The following is a 25,814-nucleotide window of genomic DNA, read 5'->3' on the forward strand; positions in this document are numbered from 1 at the left end:
TGAGAAGGCCCTGCCTCCTGGGTATCTTCTGCTCCTCACGAGAACACTTGATTCCCAATTCACTTCGTTCCCATTCACTGAAAATTAACTGTGTGTCAAGCACACTGTCATCTGTCCCTACGTGATCTCTATGACGCCCCAGGAGCTGCTGCCGAGCCCCCCAGTCAGAGGAAACGCAGCTACAAAGGGCAGGTAAGCAGGGTGGATGGCGGGTCTGTCTGGCCCCAAGGCCTGGGCTCGTCACCCCTGCCTTCTCGGGTCCCCAGCCTTCCTCAGCCAGCGCTACCCTCCACGCTACACCCCACCTCCAGGTCTAGAAGCAGGCTGTGGCAGAGCCCTGTGGCCCTTATTAATTATTAGTTAAGCTGTTCAGACCCAAGGGAGGCACCAGGGCACAGAAGGTGCCAGGGCTCGGGTGGGGCCGGCCCAGCTCTCCCGGGTGCTCACAGAGCACCCACCATCCTGCACGAGGGGGACAAGACAACATCCTGACGCCGGACGTGGGCAGAGGCTCAGCTTTAGCTGAGTGTCTCTAAGTAAATGTCACCGTAGCCACCCAGATTCGGTATTCTCATCTGAAAACGGGATGTTTCAAAACCGGCTTCACCAGGCTGTGGCAAGAATCTGACATGCCTAGCACTCTGGGAGGCTGAGGCGGGAGGATCGCTCGAGGTCAGGAGTTTGAGACCAGCCTGAGCAAGGGCAAGACCCCGTCTCTGCTAAAAATAGAAAGAAATTAGCTGGACAACTAAAAATATATAGAGAAAAAATTAGCCGGGCATGGTGGCGCATGCCTGTAGTCCCAGCTACTCGGGAGGCTGAGGCAGGAGGATCGCTTGAGCCCAGGAGTCTGAGGCTGCTGTGAGCTAGGCTGACGCCACGGCACTCTAGCCTGGGCAACAGAGTGAGACTCTGTCAAAAAAAAAAAAGAAAAAAGAATCTGACACATAAGCGCCCGGTGACACTCAGAGGGATGGGCAGACGTAACCTCACCGATGCTCTCGCACGGCGAGCCCCCAGGACACAGATCCCAGCTGACGGGGCCAGCGCCAGGGCAGCTCACAAATGGAACAGGCTGTCTTAGAACACCACATGCGCCCATGCCCAGAAGCACACATCGAGGGCCCAGACACAGAAGGGACTCCTGTCCTGTGGGGAAGATGGCCTGGGTGCTCTGGGTCCCTTCCAGGTCCATCTCGACCTGGGTCCTTAACTAGACTGCATGTTAGAATCACCTGGGGAACAAACAAAAAAACAAAACCCAATGCCCAGTCCAGCCCCAAGCATTTCTGGAATGGCGTCCGAGCTTCTCAAAAACTCTTCAGGGGACTGAGGCACAAAGAGGGTTAAGAACCCCTGAGTTAGACCAAGTGACCCATCTGACAGATGGGCAGGCCAAGTGGAAGCAGTCTGAGACTACCAAGAGATGTGGGACAGAGTCAGGACTAGGACCTGGGTCTCCTGGCCCCCTGGCTTCGGGGGTGGGGGGCACTACCTTCAGACTTGGAGGAAGGCCCTGGGGCCCTCTCTGGCCTTTGCCCTGTGAGGGAGAAGGCAGGCAGCCAGGTGGGAAGAGATGGGGGCTGTCTACGGAAGAGCCTGGGACCCCTCCACCCTCCTCAGCTCCTGTCTCAGCTCCAACAGCAGCGGTAGCCCCAGAGACCCCAGCCCCGGCCCCCCAACCAAGTCAGAGTCTCCTTGGGCCAGAGACCGACAACATGAGCTGAGACAGTCTGGGGGTGTGGGGAAGCCACAGCCGCTCTGCGAAATCTGTTCTGTTCTGCTTTGAACCTGGGAGGGGGCAAGGGGAGTGCACCCCTCTGTGAATCACAAACACAATCCCTACTGCACGCCAGGCCCTGAGCTGGGCGCGGGGACGGGGAGACTCAGGCCCTGCCCTCAGAGTCAAGCTCCCAACCCCATTCCCAACATCTGCCCTCTGGGAGCAGCCTAGGGTCCTCCCTTTGGAAGCAGTGCTCCCTCTTCTCCAGCGATCCTGTTGGGGGGAGGCCTGGGATGGACCCCGCACATCCCTTCGGCCCAGCAGCCCCCTCGGTCTTCAGGGCAGAACCTGAGGTCTAGAGCAGACATGTGGTTTCAGAAGACCACACAGCCGCTGAGTGGAGGGCCAGGACTGGACACCTGGGCTGGGGACCGTCCCTTCAGTGGCACACATAAGACAGTGGACAGCAGGGCTGAGGAAGGTGAATGGAGATAGGCTGCAGGTCGGGGAGAACCAGTCTTGGGGCACCCTGGGCACATGTACCCTGAGGGGCTACGTGGCAGCCTGTCTGCGGAGGTACCTGCTGGACACCCCATTTCACCCCATTCCGCCAAAGAGGATGGAGCCCGAACAGCTGTGCCCCACCCCAGTCCCTCTTCCAATGATCCTCACTGGCCACATCCGCCCAGCAAAACCCCTCACCTTAGCTGCCTCCCACGGCTACTGAGACGCCCAACGGTGTCCCCAGCCCAGCCCAGCCTGGCCCCTCCTGATCTCAGGCTGTGTGACGGGGCCAGCTTCCTCTCCCTCTGCCCCGCCTGGCACGGAAGGCCCGAAAGCCTAGCCTCTGCCTGCTCTGTCCAGCACTGGCACTACCCCGGCCAGCTCAAAGGGATCAAAATGACTTCCAGGCCCCTATCTGTGGCTCCCACCTCTCCTTTTAGAGATCAATTAAAGCCTTGGCAACGATTCACCTTGCAATCTGGGACAATGGCTTTGATGTCCACTCCAGACATAAGACCTCTGTTTCTCCAAACCTAGGAACTGCTACCACACGGTGGGGGTGGGGGTGGGGGTGGGGGTGGGGTCCCTCCCTCAGGCCAGGGCAGCCCTGCTTCGAGTCAGTGCCAGCCCGAGGCCTTACCCTCTCTGGTGGGAGGGTGCCAGGCCCCGACTGGGGGCATGGGGAACTGGCCCGTGAGTGTCAGGAATTCTTTCCACAAAGGGCAACTGGAAAAGCAATGCTTCCCTTGGTGGCCAAGGGCCAAAGAGGGAAAATGTTTAATATAAAAACATCTGACAAAGTGCCTTCAGGATATATTTTCTGCATCAAAGAAGTAGCTCTTGGCAACAGCCACTCTACCCTGACAAGGAAACTTTCGAGCGCGGCTCCCGATTGTTACAGACGCCTGTGGAAAGCACGCCAGTGGCGACAGGAGGAGGGCGGGCTGTGGGGCCAGGCAGACAGATGGTTATGATTAGGCTGGATGGGACCAAAGACATTTTCTGGAATTCCAGGTCTCCTCAGAAAACCTGCCGGTTCCCCCGATGATGCAGGCCACTGAGGTGCAGTGAGGGGTCGGGCTGTCTGCCACCAGCTCGGAGCTGAGCAGCCCTGGAGGTGCCTGACACCCCTCACCCAGCAGCCTCCTCTCAGAAGCCCACCCACCCACCATCTCTCTGCTCGCTCGTTCATTCACCCACCAACCAGCCCACGAGAGCCACCCAGGGGCCTGGCTGACAGTTCATGCTGAATCTTGGGTACCCAGGGACAAAGAAGATGCTCATCAGACACTGGGGAACCCAACAGGTGCCAGACTGCCTGGGTTCCAGTCCCAGTTCTGCTTTCTAGCTGGGTAACCTCAGGCAAGTTACTTAACCTCTCTGAGCCTTAGTTTTTAGCCTTTAATTTGGCTAATAAAAGTGGCCACCTGATAGAATTGTTGGGAGTATGCCATAAATGAATATCACAGGGCTCTGTGCTAGCTGTGATTATCAAATATGTCTGATGATCTGTCTGTATTTCTATGTGCTCTCTCGGGATCTCTTTGCCTTAGCCAAAAATTCATTAACTCATTCATTGATTTCACAATGACCCCCTGCTAAGGGGTAGGCCCAGTGCTAGATGCCAAACAAGGTCCTTCACGACCAAGTATATCCCAGGGTTCCCTGGTGCCCATGACCATAATCCCTCTGTTCCAGCTCATTCCTCCAGTGTTCAGGACAACCTCTCCAAACTCATCTTCCTCCATTCCCCCATCTCTCACAAACTCGTAGAACATACGGTGCTATTGCATGCCTCCTTGCCTTTGCACAAGCTATTCCTTTTACCTGACAAGCAATCTACAGCCTGTTGTCCTCTCCGTGAACTCTTACTCACTCTACAAAACCCAACTCTAAATCACCTTAATCTCCAGTAAGCTTTCCCTGAAGACCCCCATTCCCACTCCAACAGAGCCCCTTGCCTTGATTCTGTGCTAGCGCTTAGCCTTGGCCACATCTCTAGGGCAGCACTTAGCACAGTCATTCACCATTCTTTGCTTCCTGTCTGCCTCTTCTTCTAGCCCATCAGCACCTAGAGGGGAAGGTCCAGGCTTTTTCCATTTTGTATCACCTGCCACTGGTATGCAGTAGGTTCTGAATAAATATTTAATACATTGACTTGTCACTCAAAAGCTTACAGTCAAGAATCACAATGGCCCTTGAGGTCCTCTGTCAGAGGTCCCAGGGATTCTGAAAGCTGTGTGACCTCTAGTGAGTCCGTTGCCCTTTCTGGGCCTTGGGTTCTTCATCAGTCCAGTGTACCCCCACTCGAATGTCCAAGGTTCAGTGCCCTGGGAAGAGGGGGGTCCAGGAAAACAGTACTCTCCCTCTGCATGGCTTTGTGCCTGGCCACAGTTGTGATGATAAAAGAAGCTAAGATGCCCCAGGCCAGAAGCCCTAGCTCTCTGGCCACCCGCCAAAGCCCAGGAGCCCACAGCCCAGAATACAGCGGCACCAAGGGGGTCTCTGAGATCACTGACTCAGTGGCCCCAATATACAGCTGAGCAAACTGAGACTCGAGAACAGGGATCTGTCTGAGGTCGCACAGCAGGGAAAGGGCAAAGCCAAGCCCAGAACCCACTCTGGCGCACCGTCCATCACCCCACATTGCCCCCTGGCAGGCCCGGCTGGCTGGACGCCCTCCTCAACTGCCTGGTCCCCCAGGACTGCTGCAGTCACCCCTGCTACTCCTGCCCTCTGCCCCTCATACCTCTGCCCTAGCCCAGGAAGAAGGGGTCCCTCTCCCTCTGTGAGGTACTCAGGAGGTTTTAAGGTGGGAAGATTTTTTCCTTCCCTTTGGCTGATCAAAGCTAAAAAGACACATGGCAAGGGCCTGAGGTGGGTAGTGCACACTGTCGACCTCGGATGGGAGCCCAGTGGCTCCCCCCGCCCCTGCCACCCTGCTCAGGGGAGGCGAGGAGGTTGGGGCCATTTCTGAATTAGAAACAGCAGGCTGGTCCTGGCCAGACTCAGCGTCAGTCTGGCACCCTGTCCCCCGCCTACGCTTGGGCCTGAGCTCCGCAGATAGGCAGAGTGGGCACGGTCATACCCAAGAACCACTATTAAATCCATGGGGATGGATCTAGGTTCAAGTCTGATTGTATCAGGGCACCATTCACCACAAGCTCCACGTGAAACGTCCTTCCTGCTCTCCAAAGCCAAATGAAACCCTCTTCTATCCCCTGCCCTCCTGCCTTCCCTTCCAAACCACTCAGCATGCAGCACCCCAGAGCCAGGCAATGAGCGGCGCCATGCGGCAGCAACGTTACCCAGGCGCCATCACTCAGTCGTGATCAGTTTGTGAAAATTCACTAAGCTGGACACTTATATGTGCACTCTGTATAGTTTAGTAAAAATGTTTCAAAAAATCTTACCTAAGCCCTGGCCTTCCCCCGCCTCATCTCCCACCAACGTCAGTGCTTTGCTTCCCAATCCCTCCAGACTCCATTGGTTTCTCAACATCAAGCTCTTTTCACACCTCCAGGCCTTTGCACTTGCTATTCCTTCTAACTGGAATGCTCCAAATCCTGCCCCTTTGGTAGACTTCCACTCATCCTGTAAAACCCAACCTTGATACCACCCCTCTCAGGAAGCCTTCCAGGGCTGCCTTCCTACCATGCCAAGAATGCATCACTAATCCCTTCTTCCTCTAGAACGCCTCTTGTTTCTTTTTGTATCTTTACCTATCTGGGAGTACCTTGAGGGCAGAGATGATGTAATTTTCATCTCTGCCCAACCCCCCATGCCTGGAATACTGTAACGGCCACACCCACCACATGCAATGTGCTAGGTCTTGGCTAATTCACAGGCATCACCTCATTTAACCCTCACCACAAGGGACAGGCTGTTATTCCCATTTCACAGGTGAAAAAACTGAGGGACAAAGCAATTAAGTGGTTGGCCCAAGGTCACACAACTTACAAATGGCAGAGCTGGGGCTCGAACCCACTGGTACAGAGCCCGCCACCACTGTGAGGGCTCTGTACACACTGATTCGACTGAACTGAGTACCTAGGCAAACAGAGCTCTAGAGTCTGCGTTACACGAGGGTGTCTAACAAGAACATGCTTAGGCCTACGATCAAGGACACTACAGGAGCGACACTGCACACATACTCCTCACCCAGCTGCCACAGCACTGACAGGGCACCCTGAGGGTCCGCTGAGTGGAACGGGCAAAAGGGCAGGCAGTTCCTACCAGGTGGCAGAGGGCAAGCAGCATGGACCCACCTAGGTTGCCACCTGGCTCCACCTGCTTATGCTTGCTGTGTGGCCCTCAGCCAGTCTCCTAACCTCTCTGAGCCTCTGTTCCCAAACTGTCAAGCTATAGAATGCAAGAATCTACAGAATGATCTGTGCCCTCAGGGAGCCTACACTCTGGTTCATGGAGGAAAGGCATCCACATCCAGTTCAGCCCCCAACTCTCCATGTCGTCTCTCGTGGCTCCCTTCCTTCCCTGGGCCTTCTCCTCAGTAAAGTGGGGGCCTTGCTCTAAAGAAACCAGCATGCTGTGAGGACGCAGATACCAGCACATCCAGCCAAGATCACCGGAAAGGACTTGCCTGATCCCCATGATGGGCAGCATACACCATGCCTTGCATACAGCAGGTGCTTAATAAAGCACTTGAACAGTTATCCAACAGGCACTAGAATAAGATGCCAGAAAGAAGCTGCTGGTCCTCCAGAAGCTGGTGCCCCATGCCCTGCCCCACAGCACGGAGTGAGGCAGGCAGCCCCACCACCTCAGGCTCCCGCCAAGTGACCCAGAGCTCAGCCAGCCCCACCTGAGCTTTATGTCCTCACCAGGACATAAAGCCCTTGTGTCATGCTCATTCTGTTCTTCTAGGCTAGAACAGGAGATGGGGGGAGACCCCGCCCTCCCTTCCCAGCCTGCCTCAGAACCACCATCCCCACGTTGCCCTTCATCCTGCAATTCTTTCAATTATGGCATATTCTACTTTTAAGTTGCAAAAGAAAGGGTTGCCTACCGGCCACTCACACTTTAGTATGAATTTCTTTATTAGCTCCTCTTGCTTTCCTCTCCAAAATAAACTGAAATTAAGGGAATGGGAAAGGAATGGAAATGTTGCAAACAAGAGAATGGCCTGAGGGGCCTTGGACAGTCAGGGGACAGCAGCTCAGGCCCTGTGTTAGGCCAGGAAACCAGAGTGCCAGAGTTTTGAAGTCATCCCAAAAGGGACCTCTAGTTTCTCAACCTTTCCCAAATCCTACTGAAGACTCCAGGTGTAAGGGTCTTCAGATTTGGTAAAATCTCCATTCTAACACCCATCCCCCAACGCCCGGAGTATCCTTGCTGAAGTCACCTGCCCCCTCTGAGCTTCAGTTTGTCATCTATTTAGTGGGGGTCACGTTTCCAAATTTGGAGGTGGTGTAGACAGCAGATGCGAGCGTCCTGTCAATTATTCAGAGAGCTGAAACAAGATTTTCCTGCTGCCCTCGCCCTGCCCACCCATGCGTCCTTGCCTGCCTGGGCCTGGGACTGAGCCTCAAAATCCCCACCATTCCCCACAGTGGCCTCAACAACTGGACAGGAAAGCAAAGCAGAGACCTTGGAGTTGGATAAAAATAGACAGCTCCAGGCCAGGCACTGGGATTGTCATTTTGCGAGACAAACAAGGGCGGTCTCAGTCCTGGGGCTACAGACACCCTGCTGCCTGTCCCCAGACAGTGCCATGAACCAGGCTCCCAGGGTCAGCAGCCCCTCAGGACGCAGGGGGAAGGAGTGGGTAGGCAGTTGGCTGGTGTGATCTCTGGGTGGTCTGCTAGATGTGCCCAGCGGAGGCCTGGAGGCCTGGATGAGCACAGATCCCTGTGCCCTTTCTAGCCTCTCACCCCCACCCTGGGATTTAAATCAAGACAGGCTGCCCCCAGGCTGCTTTGACTGGTCTACTTTGCCCCCACTGGGGTCTGGCTCAGGGAGGGGGATGGAGACTCTGGCTGTGGACCACTGGGCAGAGCCCTCAGGGTAGGAGCTGGGCAGTCATGCCGCCCAATCTCACAGCCCAAGCCTGCCACTTCCAACTGGGGCAGGCGGCCCAGCAATGAGCCTCAGTTTCCTCATGTGTAAGGTGGGGAGAATCGTACCTGTCTCACTGGGTTGTGGTAGAGAGTCAATGAAATGGGAAATGCTGGCATTCAGTGAAGTGGCTGGCATGTCATGAGTGTCAGTAAACGTCAACTGCTGTCATCATCAGCACCATCATCATCATCTGTCCTTGAACAACAAAGGGCCTGGCCTGGCTCAGCACACTGTGCCCACCTCTGCCCCTCACCTTTCTGAGGTCACCTCCCACCCTGCCCTCCTGCACAACCTTGCATTCCATCTTTGCCTTCATCATCCACCAAGACCTGTCGCCCATCTGAGCGTTCCCTCCTCCCCAAGGCCTCCCTTCCTAAGCATGTCCTCCAGCGAGACAGCCAGCACAGCCCCAAGTCTGTGAGCTCCAGCAGGCAGGGGGCAGCTCTAACCCATACAGTAAGCTTGAAAATATGAACAGCGAGTCCCCCGAGGGGAGGGGACACACATCATCCCTGGAAGGAGCCAGCATGACCATAAAGGAGAACTCCACTCACCTACTGAGCCCACCCAGAACTCAGACCAAAGCCCATCAAGACCTCATCCAATTTCCTTGCCAAAGGAAATCCCAAATTTTCTCCCCAAATCCTTCAGCCCCTTAGAATTCCAAGCCACTGGATGCAAAACTGTCTCATGAGAGCCACCCAACCCTCATCCCCAGTAAAGAGCAGCAGGGACCTCCTCACTGTCCAGTACCAAAGACTCCGCTCTGGGACATCTGGGCAGAAATCCCAAATACAGGCCCACTGGGCCCCAAAGCCTAATGGCCTGGGGCGGGGGACCTCCCAGCCTCCAGAGGGTGCTCTCCCCTAAGAACCAGAGTGCGCGGGGCCTCCTGCAGGTGCTCTGGGGTCTGCTTCCAACCCAAGCCACATGCCAGGCCCCCTCTGGGATGACTGAGATCAAATGAGACCATGTCTGCAAACACCCTGAAACTGTAAGGCAGTTAGGTACACACAGGTACAAGAGTTTCCATTAACAACAGGGGGACAGGGGATGTTAAAAAAATTCCCTATCCATCCAGACAACTAGTGCCAGTGCAGTCCACCTAAATCAAATACGCTCTGAGGGCTGGCAATGACACAGAATCATAAATTCAGAAATACTTTTAAGTCCCTTGCTTCAAAATTATATGTGACTTCCATCCATGTAGGTGAAGAGGAAAAAGAATGGATTGAAATGTTAACTTGCGTTCATCCGTCTGGGTCTTTGCAGGAAAGAGATTATAACCAAACAGGGTCAAAACACAGAGAAGAGAAGGGAGTGGCCCAAACAGAGGGGCCACCAGAGACCAGAAAGCAGACTGGAGTAGGACCCAGGAGACCGGGACCCCAGTACCAGCCGTGCCACGAGCACCCTGCTTCGGCTTCCACGCTCCCCATCTTTGAAAGCACCGTACTGTCGAGGGCTCCCGGGGTTGTGGTGACAATAGGGAGCAGATGGGGACGGGCTCATGGCCAGGCAGCCGTGAGCAGCCAGCACTGTCACCTTACAGTCATGGGGAGAGTATGACAAGGATGACAGACAGAACACTTTGTGGGAAATACATTTATCAAACGTACATTTGACCCTTGCAGAGAAGTGGGGGACAGAACAGTAGTGAGGGGTGTAGATCCTGGAGATAAGCTCTGCCTACCTTGTGACCCTGGGCAAGTCACTTGACCTTTCAGTTTTCCCAGCCCAGGGGCTGACGACAGGGCCTGGCCCAGAGTAAACACTCAATAAATGCTATGCTGTTGTCCTACTGCTATAGTGGCATGGACGTGGGAGGAGGAGGAGGGCTCAGATGCAGACAAACAGCGACCCATTCGTGCCCACTTGGGTCTCACTCAGCACGGGGCCCGGCCACAAGCCGCAGCACACCTCCAGGCCGTGCTCCCACAGAGCCCCGCAGACCTTGCCACTGGCCAACATCGACCTCTCTGTCCTCAAGGGAAGCCTGATATAGATAGTCCTCCAAATGCTGGGGTCCCTATGGCCAGCTTTTAATTACAGAGGCTGGGAGGCTCCGAACCAGCGTTCCGTTTCCTATCCCAGCGTGCGCTGCTCAGAGAGACGCAGAAACCACTGGCCTTTGGCAAAGCCCTCACTTGCCAGATCCTCCCTGCAAGCTCATGCTCCCCGCTCCGTTTCTCCCCTCTCTCCTGACCCTTCACGTCGGTCCCTCCCCCAGAGTGGGGACAGGACGAATGTGCCACCCATCCACTTTGCTGCCTCTTACAGCTGGGGATGGGGATCCCTTGCTAAAATCGGAGCTGGAGAGCTGTGCTAGGTTTTTATCGTTTTTCCATGAGAGACAAGGTAGGGACAACTGGTTAAAACGTGGTGGACAGGCACTTTCAAAGTTAGCATCCTCAGCTTTCAGGCATACATACAGACTGCTCTTAACCCCACCAACACCGGCGATTAGGACACTGGCAGTCCCCCCATCCAACAGGTGGGAGGAAAAGGAAAACAATAAGAAGGGGGAAAACATAAAGACTTGCACCACCCGCCCTCCCCCCCCCCCCACCGGTCCCCTTGGATAAAGTTCAACACAACAGCAACACACACACAGAAAACACGCCAACCTGAGAATTCACCCGGAGCAGTGGTGATGAGGGAGTTGGTGGCCTCTGTTTCAGTGTAAGACAATGTGGAATCGGACAGATCTGCGGGAAGAAAGAGAAAGAGAACTTAGATGGCCGTGGGGCACCGCTCTTGCCTTCTTTCTCACGCATCCGTGTGTGTGTGTGTGTGTGTGTGTATGTGTGCGTGTGTGTATGTGTGCGTGTGTGTGTGTGCATGTGTGTGCCTGCAACGGGCAGCGTGTCCCTCGCAACCTTCTGGTGCCATTCTGTAACCCCATCCCAGCATTACCTGAGACCAGACCAGCCAGCCCAGGGACTCTTCTGGAAAATGCTGCGAGCCTGGCACCTGAAAAGGTTCCAATGGCTCTGACCACAGAAATCACCCAAGTTCAGGGGGCCAAGCAAGTAGCAACTTGGAGCCTCCCTGGGTAAAGTTAAATTAAGCCCTAAACAATTCTCAGTTGCTGTACTTAATTACAACCATTAAAATTCTTGAAGCTGTTCCTTCTTGCTTCCTTCCTTCCTTCTATCCTTCCTTCCTCCCTCCTGCTGGAGCTGGGAAAACTTTGTTTTAACAAGTCACCAGCCATCCTCACTCTGTCCTGCTTACACCCCTCTAATTAAGGGCTCAGGCGTTTGCTCTCAGATTAACTTTGTTTTCTCTCTCCCCTCCCCCACTCCCTAACATCCAAACCTGCTCACAGAGCAACTTCCAATGCCTGCTCTGCTTTTCTTAAGGCGTTCATTTTTTTTTTTTTTTAAGTAGTTTTAAGTGCTTCATATGGCGTGCATTATTTGTTTTCCCTTGTCTGCAGTGCAGTTAGACAGGAAAGGGAAATTCTTTTGCACATTTCTCTTGAACACTGAGCTGCTAGCTTGACAAGCCAATGCCTTTTGGGACAGGCAGACTTGGAAAATTTTTCCTGGGCCCGTGCCTCTGCTACCAGCAATGGGTGTTGTCCCCGTTAAGGGACAGGCCTGTCCAAGAGTGGGAAGGCATGTTCCCGGAGGCCTAGAGCACATCCCTCCTCTTCCCACCCAGCACAACCCAGGTCTGGCTCAGCCAGCCCCACCTGGCCCCACCTGGCCCAGCAGAGCCACTCCAGGCAGGGGATTCCTGGGACAAAACCATTAGCCTAGGTCCTAGCTAGCTAGAATTCCATTCAATCCTGCAGGAATTTCTTCCTTTTACCACATGGCTTGGGGAGTGGGAAGATGAAACATTAACCAATTTGGCCTTTTTTTTTTTTTTTATTTTTTTATTTCCCACTTGCCAGATGCTGACTGGGTGTTCTGGGTTTTATTTTGTTTTTTGGTCTCATGTGATCAAAGAGGCTTAGAAGTGAACTGGCTTTTTGTTTATGAAAAAGCAACAATGCAAGGAAAAGAAAATAATACAAAAAAATAACTCGGACTATTTATCAGGGCATGAAAAAGTTATCTGCTGGTAAAATGTGTTAGAAGACAAATAAGGACACACAGAAAGTCTTTCAAAACAAAACAAAACAAAACAAAAGAAATGCTCAATGCCTAAGTGAGACTTCTTAAAAGAGTTTTGCTTTAATACCTAATGTTCCCAAAGTGCTCGAGGCCCAGACAGAGCCCTGCTGCCATTTCTCATCTGAAGCAGCAACACTGCAAGCTGAGTCCTACTTCTTCATGAACCGCCGTGGAGCCCACACAGGCAGCACTGTGAGGTTTCCAGAAGGATCCGAACGACAAGTGGTTTCCACCTTTCACAGCTAGTAAGTCCTCATCGCACCCTTGCCAAACCGTCACATCCAGTGTTTCTAGTGAAGCCCGGTGTCGCAGTGGCTGTTGTAGAAAAGAATGTCCCCGACCTCCATCCCTTCTGAAGCCCCAAGGAGGGACCCTGTCTGCAAACTGGAGCCCCAAGATTGAGTCCCACCTCCACTATCAGTCGAGCAATGGCAGGGGTCACCAACTTTGCTGTAAAGAGAGCACGTATTTTCAGCCATGTGAACCACGCACTTTGTTACAGCCACTCAGCGCTGACGCCGTAGCTCGGAAATAGCCACAGACGACACAGAAACAGACACGTGTGGCTGTGTCCCAGTAAAACTGGACTTGCAGATACTGAAATCTGAATTTCATGTCATTTTTCACGTGTCATGAAATATTCTTCTTCTTTTGATTTTTTTTTTAACTGCTTAGAAGAGAAAAGCCGTTCTTAGCTTGCAAGCCATGTTAAAACAGGTGGTATGCTGAGCTATGCGACCACCAGCAGGTGTCACTTCCTCTTTCTGGGTCTCAGGTGTCCCACTCATAAAAGAACGGATACCTGTTGGTTTCAGAATGGTCACCTGCGGGGCTGGGTGGCATCCCGGTTTTGCTGCTGTATCACAGGCTGACTGACAAGCCCCCAGGGCAACCATCCGTGCCTGCCATTCACACTGAGCTGCTACATGTACCAAGAACTTTCGAGGGCTTTTTTTTTCCCTCTAATGGAACTGGTACAATTATGCCAACTTCGGAAATGCTGAGACAGGCCTGCAAAGGAAGGATGGGGAACCACCAACCTGAACGGGGGCTGCTCTGGGTTTGTGGCTCAACCCTGCTGCTCATTAGCTGGGCAGCTCCTCCCCCTCGCTCAGCCTGATTCCTCATCTCTTAAGTGGCAGTGTCCCAACAGATGACATCTCCAGTTCCCCAAAGAACTAAAATTCCACCATCCATGGGATGATCATACTTCTGGAACAAACAATGGGGAAGCCACGATGGTTTAGCTACTGACTCACACACCCTCCTGGGACAGCCACTGCCCTCCTTGCTGGGGGAGGTCTCCTGAAGGGACCTGGTAGGCACTTCTGACTTCACAGGGGGTGCGGCCTGGAAGGAAAACCCGAGTGGATGCCTGAGAGTCTACAACACTAAGAAGTCACCTCCCAGATGATACTGACGTGATACTGGAAGGAGGCATTTACCAAAAACAAAACAAAACCCACTTTTTGTGGTCACTCGGTGGAATGTTTCAGCATCATTGCCACGCCATCTGACTTTTAAAATTTGAGTCCCACAGAAACTGCCCGGGTCACACGGTTGCCCTCCTGGTACTGTTAGAGACAAACTAACTCGCCCCACCACCAGGATTCTACAGACTCCATCACTTCTCTGGCTCCAAACCCGTGCTCTGAATCCCCACTAGCAGAAACAGAGGGCCGGGCCAGGGAACAAGCGATCTCTGCTTTTCAAAACCACATGCATCCACCCCAGAATATGGGCTGATCATCTAGGCCCCAGGTTTTACAGAAACACACTCTGCCTCTGCATGGGAGTTGTAGAAAATGACATTGCCACCTCCACTAAGCTCACCCGGGGGATAGGCATGCCGGGGGCTTTGTGTACCCATAAATATTCTTTCCAAACACTGTAATTGTTGTTTCTGCCCAGGTGAACACCTCAGCTTAAAGAAGGGGGAAATATACAGCCTCTCTCAGCAAAGACCTCACACCCGATCTATCTGTCATGCTACTGATTAATACACACTAAAGGGAACAACTCAAGGCTGACGGAGGGAGAGAGAGGAAAAGAGACACAGAAATACCAACCCACCTCCAACGAGATGCTTAAGTCAAAACCCATTCATCTCCCACGGGCCCATGTTTAAAGGTCACAGAGAGGTTAATGATGAGCCCTGGAATTTCAAGACGTAAATCGCCTGCTGCAGAGGCTGGGTCTGCTTTGGCCCAGTTGTGGGAGTGTTTGTAAAACTTTACCCCATTTCAGTGTAACCAGCGTAGTTTCCACCCCTCCCCTCCAGCCCTCCAGCACTGAGGCCAGACGGAGGCTGGGCTGAAGAGGAGCCAGGAATGGACACATCTCTGCAAGGGTAGGAAAGAAGGTACTTACCCAGTGGCTTGTACTCGTCGCGAGGAGACAGCCGAGAGTAGGGGGGTGGCGGTGATTCTGGAAGACAGGAGACAGCATGTCACTGTTGGGGTAGGGGAGTTCACACCTGGGGTTCTACATGCTTTTAATTATTGGTTTCCTCAAATAATAAACTCATCCCCCAGGAAGGCTTCCTTTTCTCCTACCACCTCTGCTGCCCAAATCCATTAAAACAGTTAAAGCCACAGGCTTGGGGTGCAGACGGACCTGGGTTCAATCCCTGCCCTGCCACCTTTGGCTGTGTGACCTTAGGAAAATTACTTCACCTCTCTGAGCCAATTCCTCAGCTCTAAAATGAGATACAGATCTCCCAGGTTTGCCAGGACAATGTATGTAACTTGGCACTGTAGAAAAATACCTCCAGTATAGTAACAGTAACTATTATTACTATCACAAGAGAAATGCAAGTGCAGGGGAATTCAGAGCTAGGGTTGCCAGACAAAATACAGGACGCTCAGTTCAATCTAATTTTGGATAAACATGGCATAATTTTTTTAGTGTAAGTATGTCCCTTGCAATATTTGCGACATACTTATGCAGAAATATTATGTGTTGTTTACTTGAAATTCAAATTTAACTAGTCATCCTGTATTTTATTTGCTAAATTTGGCAAGCCTACTCAGAGCTGAGTGCAAAAGCCCAGACACAGAAACTCGTTTGCAAAGGAGTTGCATTAGAACTAATATTCTTGGGTACAGGGAGGATGGTGAAACTGGTTGGGAGCCAGAAAGCCAAACCCAGCTCCGACGCCTCAATAGGAGGCCCTAAACCAGTCCCTGCCAGCTCTTGGCCTCAGTCCCCCACTTTGTGAGGGGCAGGAGTGGAACACAAGCTCTCTCCAGCCTTCCAGCTCAGACTCTGTGATTCCTTATTGTCTATGGTATTTTTCTTTGGGTTTCCTTTTCATTTGCCTAAAATACTCCTCCTTAAAAACATATACTTTGCCTTCAGAAGAATTCCTTAGCCTCTTGCTTTACTGGAAGTAACAATTTGCTAAACTAAGTAACAATTTGCATGAGTAAAATGACCCTTCATTTTCTGTAAATGAAACTAAACACAATCAAATCGCAAACTAAAACAAACTCTCAGTGGTAATAAAGTGGTAATAACTATTATTAGGCAGGTATCAGTAATGACACAAGGGGTAATAAGGGTTTTTCACAATTATAATAAGGCACAATTAGTTGCAGGAGCATTTGTTTTGCTCCATACACCCAACAAGGCTCCATCTCCTCCCCACCCTGGCCTTTCCAGCCTGAAGTTACTTCAACAAAGTGAAGGCTCTGAGGTCCAGAAACAGGGACTCTTTTGTGGACAGGGGTTAGGGAGAAGAAAAAGTGAATCACGGAGCAGCCACTGGGAGAGACACAAACATTTGCTCGATGCCTAGCCTGTGTCTTGCTCCATGCCATGCACCTCCCATTTTATTTACTGAATTTTATTCCTTTAGAGCTCAGGAACAGAGTGGTTAATCATGGTTGTCAGGCACCTATTTTTATTTAATCCTTTCTCGAAAATAAAGAAATAAATAAGATGGCATTATTATTCCCATTTTACAGATGAGAAAACTGACTTGTCCATGTCCCCCAGCCAATCATGATGGAGCTGGGACCTGAGGTCCAGGCCTGACTCTGCCTACAGTCCAATGAGATGGGGAGTCAAGAGGCACCCTGACTTACACCCTGCTTCACCCCTGCTGGGTCCAGCACACCACCTGCACAGAAAGTGCTTGCGAAATGGGGACAAAGACAATAATCATGAATATAATGATAAAGGTGGACGCATCTGTGGACAAAGATGTGGAGAAAGAGGACCGAGGGGACCCTCTGGCCAGCCTCCCAGGACAAGAGGCATGACACAGGAAGGGCTGGAGCTCCACGGGGAAAGAGAATTAAGGCCAGTCCTTCCACTGCACAGAGGAGGAGACTGAGGCCTGGCAAGTGGAAGTGACTCCCTCAGGAGCTGGGTGTGAGCCAGGACCAGAGCCAGGTCTCTGTCCCAGCCTCACGCCCTTTCCACTACTCCCAAGAACTTGGCAGAAAGCCTGCAATTCCTCTATTAGGGTTACTTTTGCAAAAATCTGATTGGATTGGCTGAGGCCCAGACTACACATGGCACAGAACTCTGGACAGTTGCCCCCATCCCCCAGATTTGTCCTCAAAAGTGAAACTTGGCAGCAATGGGCAGTGGCAGCTGGAGTCAACGCCCTGTCACCAACCCGAGCATCTCTTCCAGGGGCTGCTAACATGGGACCCAAAAGGTAGGGGGCAGGAAGGGCTCATGAAGTCCCCCTGTAGGAGCCACCTAGGCCTTGAGTTGTAACCCTTGACATGCCCAAGTTGGGGGTTTTAATGTCATGAGTGAGACAGAAAGAAAATCCATGAACCTAAACCATCAGGCACACCAGCTAGTGAGGAGACTACAAAGCTTTCAGGAGGGACCTCACCGGGCCCCCATTTGTTCCAGCAAAATGGTTTGCACAGAATTCTTTAACCACAGAGACTGAGAGCTATCACTAAATTCCATTCTAAACAATAAAAAAGCATGAAGGCTTATAGACTCCATCCCACAACACAGGGATTTACAATGTTAGAGACAGAAAGGGCCTTAGGGTTCACCCAACTCGACTCCTTTTACTGACAGGGAAACTGAGGTCCAGCCTGGCAAAGGACCTGTCCGACACCACACCTGAAGGTCGCTGCAGATGTTACTCTACTTCAGCGAAACTAAAGGGGAGGCCAGTTAGAGGCTAATACCAGGTAACCCTCTTTTCTGTTTTTAATGGGAAATAATTTCCACACCATAAGAAACACTCTTTTAAAATATACAATTCAGTAGTTTTTAGTATATTCATAGAATTGTGCAACCATCACCACAATCTAATTACAGGACATTTTCATCACCGTGAAAAGAAACCCTGTCCCCATTAGCAGTCACTTCCTATACCCCCTCGACCCCAAAACACTAGGCAGCCAGAAATCTACTTTCTATCTCTACAGAGATGCCTATTCTGGACTTTTCATATAAATGGAATCATACAATACATGGCCTTTTGTGAGTGGCTTCTTTCATTTAGCATGACGTTTTTAAGGTTCTTCCATGCTGTAGCACGTCTCAGTACCAGACACCATTCTTTTTTATGGCTGAATAATATTCCATTGTTTGGATGTACCATATTTTGTTTGTCCATTCGTCAGCAATGGACATTGGGTCGTTTCTACTTTTTGGCTGTTAGGAACGATGTGCTAGGAACAATACCGGGTTAAGTCTTAACTGCCACTCCCACTCTAGTCCCACGCGGTAGGGCCCCACAGATCTGGAATAAGGGAGTCCCAGGACATGAACTCAGGTAGACAAGGTGGGAACTCAAGTGGGACACTTGGTGGGTGAGACAAAAGGTCAGAAGAGAAACTATGAGCTGCCACCAGGCCCTCTGTCCACTCTCTTCTTAGAAGTTGTCTTACTACTTGCAAAAGTGTGTTAATTTTAAAATAATAACCAATATGCTCTAAACTTTAATGGGAGAACTCCTAGAGCTTTGCAGGCCCGGCTGAAAGAAATGGACATGGTAGAGAGAAAGAGAAAGAGAGGCAGAAACAGAGAGACATCAGAAACTCCAGCCCCCTCAGACATACAGCCTGGGGCATCAACTTCAGGAATCTCCTCCAACTTCCTTCAGAAGCAAGAGCAGTCAGCCAGGGGCCAGTTCGCCAGAAGGCTAGCTCTCAGCTCAGCCCAGGCATGCCTCTGGTTAGCCCCCAGGGGGTACTTAGCCTTTTGGGATCTAGACCCAAATTCTAAAGCCAGAAGAGAGTTCATAGCCTCTCCCAGTGCCTGGCAAGGTTTCAGTTTGGGACATTACCTTCCACCCCCATCTCTGCAGCTCAGCATCTTGCTAAGGAAAAGATCCACATGCCTCCATGGGCCTCCAAGTTCCCCCCTCCCAAAGGGTGGCCATAAGGGGAGGGGGACCTCCCCAGTGCCCATCCTTTCCGCCCCTAGAACCTAAAGGCTCAACCCTAAGCCCCAGGACGGGAGAGGCAGAAAAGGAGCTCCTGGCACTTTAAGGCCGGCTGAGCCTAATTGCCCAGATTCCCCTGGCAGCCAGATAAACAGCACAGCCGGCTGGCGCCAGCAAGAGGCAAACTGCACATTATCACCCCTTCCTCACCTCCAGGAGGAGAGAGGAGGAGCAGACAAGCAGGCCTAGGGGCCGAGCAGGCCGGGTGGGGGCTTGGAAGCCCAACTTGAAATTGATCTCATTTCAAAGGGATAATGCCAGGCCAAATAAAAGGAAAACTTTCTAGCCCGTTCTAATTCCTATAGTCCTGGCCTGGGAACCCTGTGTTTTCCTAGGCGGCCTCCTCCAGTCGTTTAGAAGTTCTCTCTCTCTTGCTGTCTCTCTTTCCTGGGCGCAATTTAGATAATAGTAATTTACTGAATATAATTACAGAAAAAAAAAGTGGTGAAGCAAAGAGCAGGAGATTTATTCCAAAGTTAATGGATACTTTCAGGAGAAAGGAGCTCTATAAACACAGGTTAGAGCTGTGATTAAAGTATTTCTCCACATTTCCGTCCACATAGGCACCCACGGAGCTCAACGAACTGGCTTTTCCTGGGACAGAACGACACGCAAGGGAGGCAGAGCTGGACCTGACTACCACAGGCAGGGAGGACCCCAGTTTCTGAGACAGACTGGCAGGGCACAGGGAGGGGAGGAAGGCCTGCATAGGCCCTCAGGGATTCTGTCCAAGCCCCCTCACTTCACAGAGGTGAAAAGAGGCCCAGAGAAAGGAAACTTGCCCCAAGGCCCGGAAGCGCATTGATGGATGGACCAGGACTGGCTCTGAACAGCAGGGGTCCACGCTGCCAACCAAGGAAGGGACCTCCTGCCACTGGGGCCCGGTTGGGAGGCTGGGGTGGCTGGTGCCAGGTGGGTGTCCCTCCTCAGTGCTGGGCGTTCCAGTGTACTCTGCTCCCTAGCTGTGTGCCTGCTCTGTGTGTGTCTGTCTGTCTGTCTGTCTGCCCCATGCCCCAGCCTCTCCCCCAGAGACCTCGAAGGAGCAGCTTTCTTATCAGGACGAGCACGCACGGCTGAGCCCCAGCTATGCACCCGCCCAGCTGCCCGCCCAGCTAGGGAGCCAGGCTGGCGGCCAGGCGGCAGGGGTGGGGTGGGCAGCAAAGGGTTCCCCCAGGTCTCAGTCCCAGCCACAAGAGGGTCAACCTGACACATACTGGAAACTCTTCCCAGATCTTCGGTCCCCCCAGCTACCCGCTAGGTAGCTGAATGGGGGCTCCATAGGCCAGCAGCTGGCCAAGAAGCAGGGGAACAGACTCAGGGCGCTACACCCCCTGCAACAGCACCTCCTTCTGGGGGAAGGAAGGAGTCAACTTCCCACACTAAGTCCAGAATCAGATGTGGACAATGTTCCCAGAGCCACCCCCACTGACGGGTAAAGTGACTGAGAGGAGAGGTAATTCATCCAAGGTCGAGCTGCAGGTTACTGGCTGGGCAGAACCTAGGACCAGGCCCATGGTCAAGAAATGTGCTATTGCAGCTTGCAGGCCTCCCTCAACCTGTGCCTGTCCAAGGCCACCAAATTCCAACCAACACCCAGACCAACTCCTACTCCAAGCAGTAGGCACAGGAGCGGGTCCTGTCTATTGTCTCCAACTTTTTCACTCCTCCCCTTCCTGCCCACCACCTGAGCTTGCCTGGCACCCTGACTCTCCGCTTGCCCTCTCCTTCTCCTCTGAACCATCATCCAAGGCCCCATTCCGGTTAGAGCTGCAGGTGATCTGATTACACACACCCTCCCTACCACTTCTGGTAGTTCAGACCCACTGACCCAGCCCTGCCCACTTCCCATCTCCCCCATCTCTTCCCCATCTCTCCCATGGGATTATGCTTCCTGAGGGCACAGATCCTATTTCCATTCTGCCAGCTACAGCACCCAGCACAGTGCCTGGCTCAGAGTAAGTGCTCAACAAACATTGGCTGGCACACGGACATGGTGAGAGAGGAAATACTCACTAGGGCCTTCTAGAAGAGTGGAGTGGGCCCCACCATCCATCTTCCACTAAAAGAAAAAATGACCAGGGACGAGAAAACCACAAATAGGGCTCCTTTCCCCACAGGCAGGGAGGAGATAGGGGTAGCAGAGGAGAGAAAGCCACTTCCAGGGGAAGCTGTCAGGAAGAGGAAAACGGCAAAAGCCTGGCACAGGCCACAGGTCAGGAATTGCCCAAAGCCCCTAAATCCTCAGGGTAACATGAGGGAGGCACACCCTCCCCACCCCCACCCCATCAATGCCCTCTATTCAGGAACCACCACTGAGGGGAAACTTCCTTTCCTCTCTTGCCACTACCCCACACACAAACAAGACACCTGGGACAAATCCACGACCCTAGGCCCACCTTCTCCTTCCATACCGACTCAGGAGACCTGTGATCTGACCTGTATGCGCCCCCAGCCTGGATGCTGACTCTCTCCAAGGAGGTCAGAATGGAGGAACTCAAAGCCCTCCCAGACCCAACAGCCTGTAAGTCCCTGCCAGACCACCCTCCCACCTCCCCCACCCCACCACCTCCTGGCAAAACCCTCAATGCTGCCTAATAGATCCACATATCTCCCTCAGATGATACCTACACGATAAAAGGTGTGTTCCTCCCCACACCCTCAGTGCAGAGGTCACAGCAGGGGCACTGCAAGCTCCCGATCCCCCTGGGGCCTCCGCCTGTCCTCACCTCTGCTCCAGCACCCAGGGCCTGCCCAGGTAAGCACGGCTGGGGGCGGGGTGTATGCAGGAAATCCCAGGAGGAGAACAAAGAAGGGGGGCAGTTCTCAGAGCTAATAAAATACCTGGCTTCCTCACCTACTTGCAGATACCTCCAAGACCCTCAACTCTATAGAAAAGCTGAACACACGAATTGACAATGATGATGGTGGAGGACCCTGGCATTTGACATCCAAGGGATGCTGGGAATAATCAGGGCAAGAGAGTGGCCTCCACTCCAGAGATGGGTTACCCTGCAAAAAGTTTGCTCCAAAATATACAAAGGCACAAGTGGGACATTTTACTAACTACGATTTGTCTACACCCAATTTCGCAACGTATAGCTCCCCGGATATAGGAAAGCATAACACATACGTACGCACATGCATACAAATGGTAGAAGCCTGGGCGCAAACTGGGGTAAATTCAGAAATTGGAATGGGGAGAAAGAGGGGAAAGCCCATTTCTTTGGCTTCTCCTTGGGCTGCCCTGCCCTTTCACCGCGAAGTTCATCACGTCCCTGAAGCTGCACACAGAAACTCCAACCTGTGCCCTTTAAAGTTTGCCGAAGCCTTGAGATGCAGCTGCCGTTTGATGTGTGTGCTCGGACACCCACTCCCCCAAGCGGGGTGAGGCGCCTCCCCGGGTGCCCCCACGCTTCAAAGGCCCCCGCACCTGCGCCCGCCCGCAGTGTCACCGATGGAGAGAAAGCCGCAGAAGAGCGCGCAGAGGGGGACCCGCGCCCCCGCCCCGCGCGGCGCGCTCACCTGGCCCGCAGAGCCGGCTGAAGTGGTAGGGGTTGCAGCACACGGTAGGGCCGTCGGCGGCGGCGGCGAAGCTGTGGCAGCCGCACAGGGGCTTCAGCTCCACGGCGTGCTGCAGGTCGGGCCAGCGGAAGAGACGGCCGAGCAGCAGCTGCGGCGGCGCGGGCTGGCCGCCCAGGCGGAGATCGGCGCGCGGCACCAGCACGCAGCCGCCCGGCACGCCGCCGCGGGACTCCACCGCCTCCAGCAGCGTGTCCAGAGAGCGCTCCTTGAGCCGCTTCAGCAGCGAGTACGTGACCGTTTTGAGTTCCTGCTCGAGCAGCAGCAGCCGCGAGCGAGCTTCGCGACTCCGCCCGCCGCCCGCCGGCTCCAGGGCCGCCCCGGCCAGGGGGTCGCTGGCGTCCCGCGGCGCGCCAGCGGCGTCCCGCTCCGAAAAGAGACAGCAGGTCACCGTCTCGCAGTCACTCTCCGGCAGCCAGCCCGGGCCTCCCGGCTCCGCCACGTCCAGCAGGGAGCCCCCAGAGCCGGCCCCCGGCTCCGACATGGGCCTCGGGGGGCCGCCCGCGCGCCGGCGCCTCCCCGCGCTCTGGGCGCCTCGCTGTCCCACCGCGTCCCGGGGCCGCCTCGGGGCTACCGGGCGGACTTCGGAGCGGCTGCAGCCTCCGCCCTCTCGTGCCCGCGGGGCCGGCTCAGCTCGGCTGCCCAAGCTCCCATCCTCGCCGCCGCCGCCGCCGCCACCGCCGCCGCTGCCGCCTTCCTCCCGGTCGGGGACCACACGACTTCGCCAAAGTCGCCGCACCAGCCCCGAGCGTTTGGACCTGAACATACGATATCCTTTGGCGCCGGGGGTGGGGGGGAGGCGGTCTCCGGTTACCGGGGGTCCGTTCCCTCAGCGAGGCGCCGGCTGCGCGGGCCGCAGCCCCACATGAAGCTCCGCCGCGGAGCGCCGTGCAGACCGCGCACAGCCTGTCGTCGAAGGGGCGCCGCAGGGCTGCAACATGAGGGAGCAAGCCGGGCGGGACGGCGGGGAACGCGCGCACCGAGCCGCAGTCCGCGGCGGGCCAGCGGCTACATGGACCGCGGCGGCTGGGCTGCTCAACAACTCCAGCCCCCGCGCTTCCAAGGGGCTGCAGGCGGCGCGCCGCCAGAGAGACCCCGCATGGGCCGGCGAGCCTTCAAAAGTTGCGCGGCTGGCCCATCAGCAGAAAGTGCTCGCGCCGAATCCCGAAATGTGTCTGGGAAGTCCTGCCTTTAAAACCCTAGCGCAAACTACATGGGCTTTTCCTGCAGGATCCAAAAGGCAGGCTTGTTGATATCCTCAGCTCCCTTCTTACTCCCTGCAAAAAGAAGAAAGAAAAAAAAAAAGGAAAAGAAAGAAAAAGAAATCCCAAACAAAACCCAAATCCCTGGATTTGCATGCACGAAAGGCCAACTCCGTCTCGGGTCCCGGGAGCTAGATGCACTTGGAGCGAGTTTCTCCAGAACGCGGTGTCAACACATGAGTGGAAGCTGTAAAAATCCCAAAGAGCTGCTGGGAATCCTTAATTAAAAATGCAATCCACCGAGGCAGAGGTCGCAGCCTGCCCCACGCTGCGCTCGGACGCTCCGGGCGCCGCGGCTGCCGAGGTCTGCCCCCCTCCCCCCTCCACAAAAGTGCCTCCCCGTGGCCCCGCGGTCCCTGCGAGGTCTGGCGAGGCAGCGCCCGGCGGCTCTTTCTCTCGGCTCCGCTCCCTCGATCGCTCCCCAGCTCTGCTCTCTCTCTCTTTTTTGTTCTCCTCAAACGCACACTGAGGGCCCCCGGAGGAGCGCCGTGGAGTCATTGGCTGCCTCCCATCATATGCCAGTCTAGACACTTTGGCGGCTCCGCGGCGCTGATTGTTGCGCAAACAAGGTTTCAAGTTTCTTAACTCTTAAAGGAGAACACGTCCCATTGCAGGGCCGGAGGCTCCAAGGGGCCGGCTCCCGGGGCGGGCCGAGCCCGGGCCCCCGCCCCACGCCCGCCCCGGCACCCCCGCCCCGGGCCTGACAGCGCCCGCGGTCGGCTCTCTGGCTCGCGTTGCGCCCGGGGCACGGATGCTAGCGAGCACACGCACAAGCACGCACACACACACACAAACACACACACGGTTACACAAACCACGGGCAGGCGCGCGAGGACTCGGCGGACCCCCCGAGACTCGGAAGCAACCGGGACGCTTTGACTCCCCCTGGCTTGTGCACAAACTTACAAACACACATTGCACTTTAGGGTTGGTCCAAACCCCCATCCCAGGGAAGGCTAATAGAAATGGGTGTGCGTGTGTGCCTTCCTGGATTGCGTCTCTGGGGAGCAGGGGGTAGCTATATTGGGGTAGCGGATCTGGCGTGACGGCATGAGGGCTGTACAAAGTCGGGGGTCGCTCTGCTGGGCCAAACGGGGAGCGCGGGACGCTGCACGCACTGGGGCTCCAGACTCGCCGCAGGCGAGGAGTTGGAGAGGGTGGGGTGGAGGCAGGGAGTGTCTCCCCGTTGGCTCCTTTCGGCCACCACAGCCCTCCCTCGGAGCTAGGCGGGCCGCCGGAGGTCCCGGGCCCCCCTCGAGGCCGGGCACTCCTTCCTCCCCCTTCGCCAGTTTCTCTGCACCTCGGAGAGAGAAGGCTGTGGGTGAGGGGTCGAGCTTTCCCTAGCGACGTTCCCCTACGAAAGCGGGGGTGGGTTGGGGGCGCGGCGGCGGCAGCCGGACGCCCGGCGCGGGAAGGGTTAAGGCCGCTCCTGCCCCTGGAGCCGGCGCGGCGGGGTACCTCCTCGGGCGCGCTAGCTCGTCCGAGGGTGGCAAAAGTTCAAGCTTGTAAAGTCGGGATTGGTCCCGCGCGGAGGGGAAAAAAGGCCTGGTCCCCCCTCCCCCCCCGGTTGCGGCGCCGATTGGCCGGGGTGCGGGGCCGGCACCGCCCTCTCCCCGGCGCGCGGCGGCCCCACCCCCGGCGCGGCGCCCCGCCCCTTTCCGGGCTGGAGCCGGGCCCCGCGCTGAATGAAAGAGATTCCGCTGCGCTCATTGGCCCGGGCTGGGCGCCATTCCCCCGCCGCGGCCGCGGGGCGCCGGCGCGCGGGTCTCCCCCGGGGCGCCCACTCGTGGGGCCGGCCCTGTGAGCGGGCAGCGGCGCGAGTCCCCGGCCGGCCGGGAGTCTGTGCGCGCCGGAGGAAGGGCAGTATTTACAGGAACCATCACAACTATTTGATGAGCTTTACCTGGAGTCAGGTACTGTTCGCACAGCGCTCTCCCCAAAGAAGAATCAGACTGAAACTTCTCCACACTCACCCCCTGCTCCTCCTCTGGCTACATGAAAATAGCTGTCCTTGCCTGTTTCTTGTTTGCAAGTGCGGATGATGATGCCTGCCTTTCATGGCGTGCTTCACAGAGCCATGAAGGTCCTAGGAGACCGTGCATATTAAGTGC

The 25,814-nt window shown here is 54.7% G+C and overlaps 1 protein-coding gene across 1 annotated transcript in view; it reads right to left on the reverse strand.

Moving 5' to 3' along the window:
• The window catches only part of SMAD6 (SMAD family member 6), a 74,284-nt gene extending 50,064 nt beyond the window's left edge, over nucleotides 1-24,220 (reverse strand). Inside the window, exons 1-3 of the mRNA XM_069458570.1 lie at nucleotides 22,385-24,220; nucleotides 14,803-14,859; nucleotides 10,933-11,013 (exon numbers count right to left, since the gene is read on the reverse strand). Coding sequence (XP_069314671.1) covers nucleotides 10,933-11,013; nucleotides 14,803-14,859; nucleotides 22,385-23,207 — 961 coding nt within the window. The 5' untranslated portion in view covers nucleotides 23,208-24,220. The remainder of the gene's footprint in view (nucleotides 1-10,932; nucleotides 11,014-14,802; nucleotides 14,860-22,384) is intronic.
• Between the last annotated feature and the right edge of the window lie 1,594 nt (nucleotides 24,221-25,814).

Source organism: Eulemur rufifrons, chromosome 2, assembly GCF_041146395.1.
Source record: "Eulemur rufifrons isolate Redbay chromosome 2, OSU_ERuf_1, whole genome shotgun sequence".
NCBI lineage: Eukaryota > Metazoa > Chordata > Mammalia > Primates > Lemuridae > Eulemur > Eulemur rufifrons.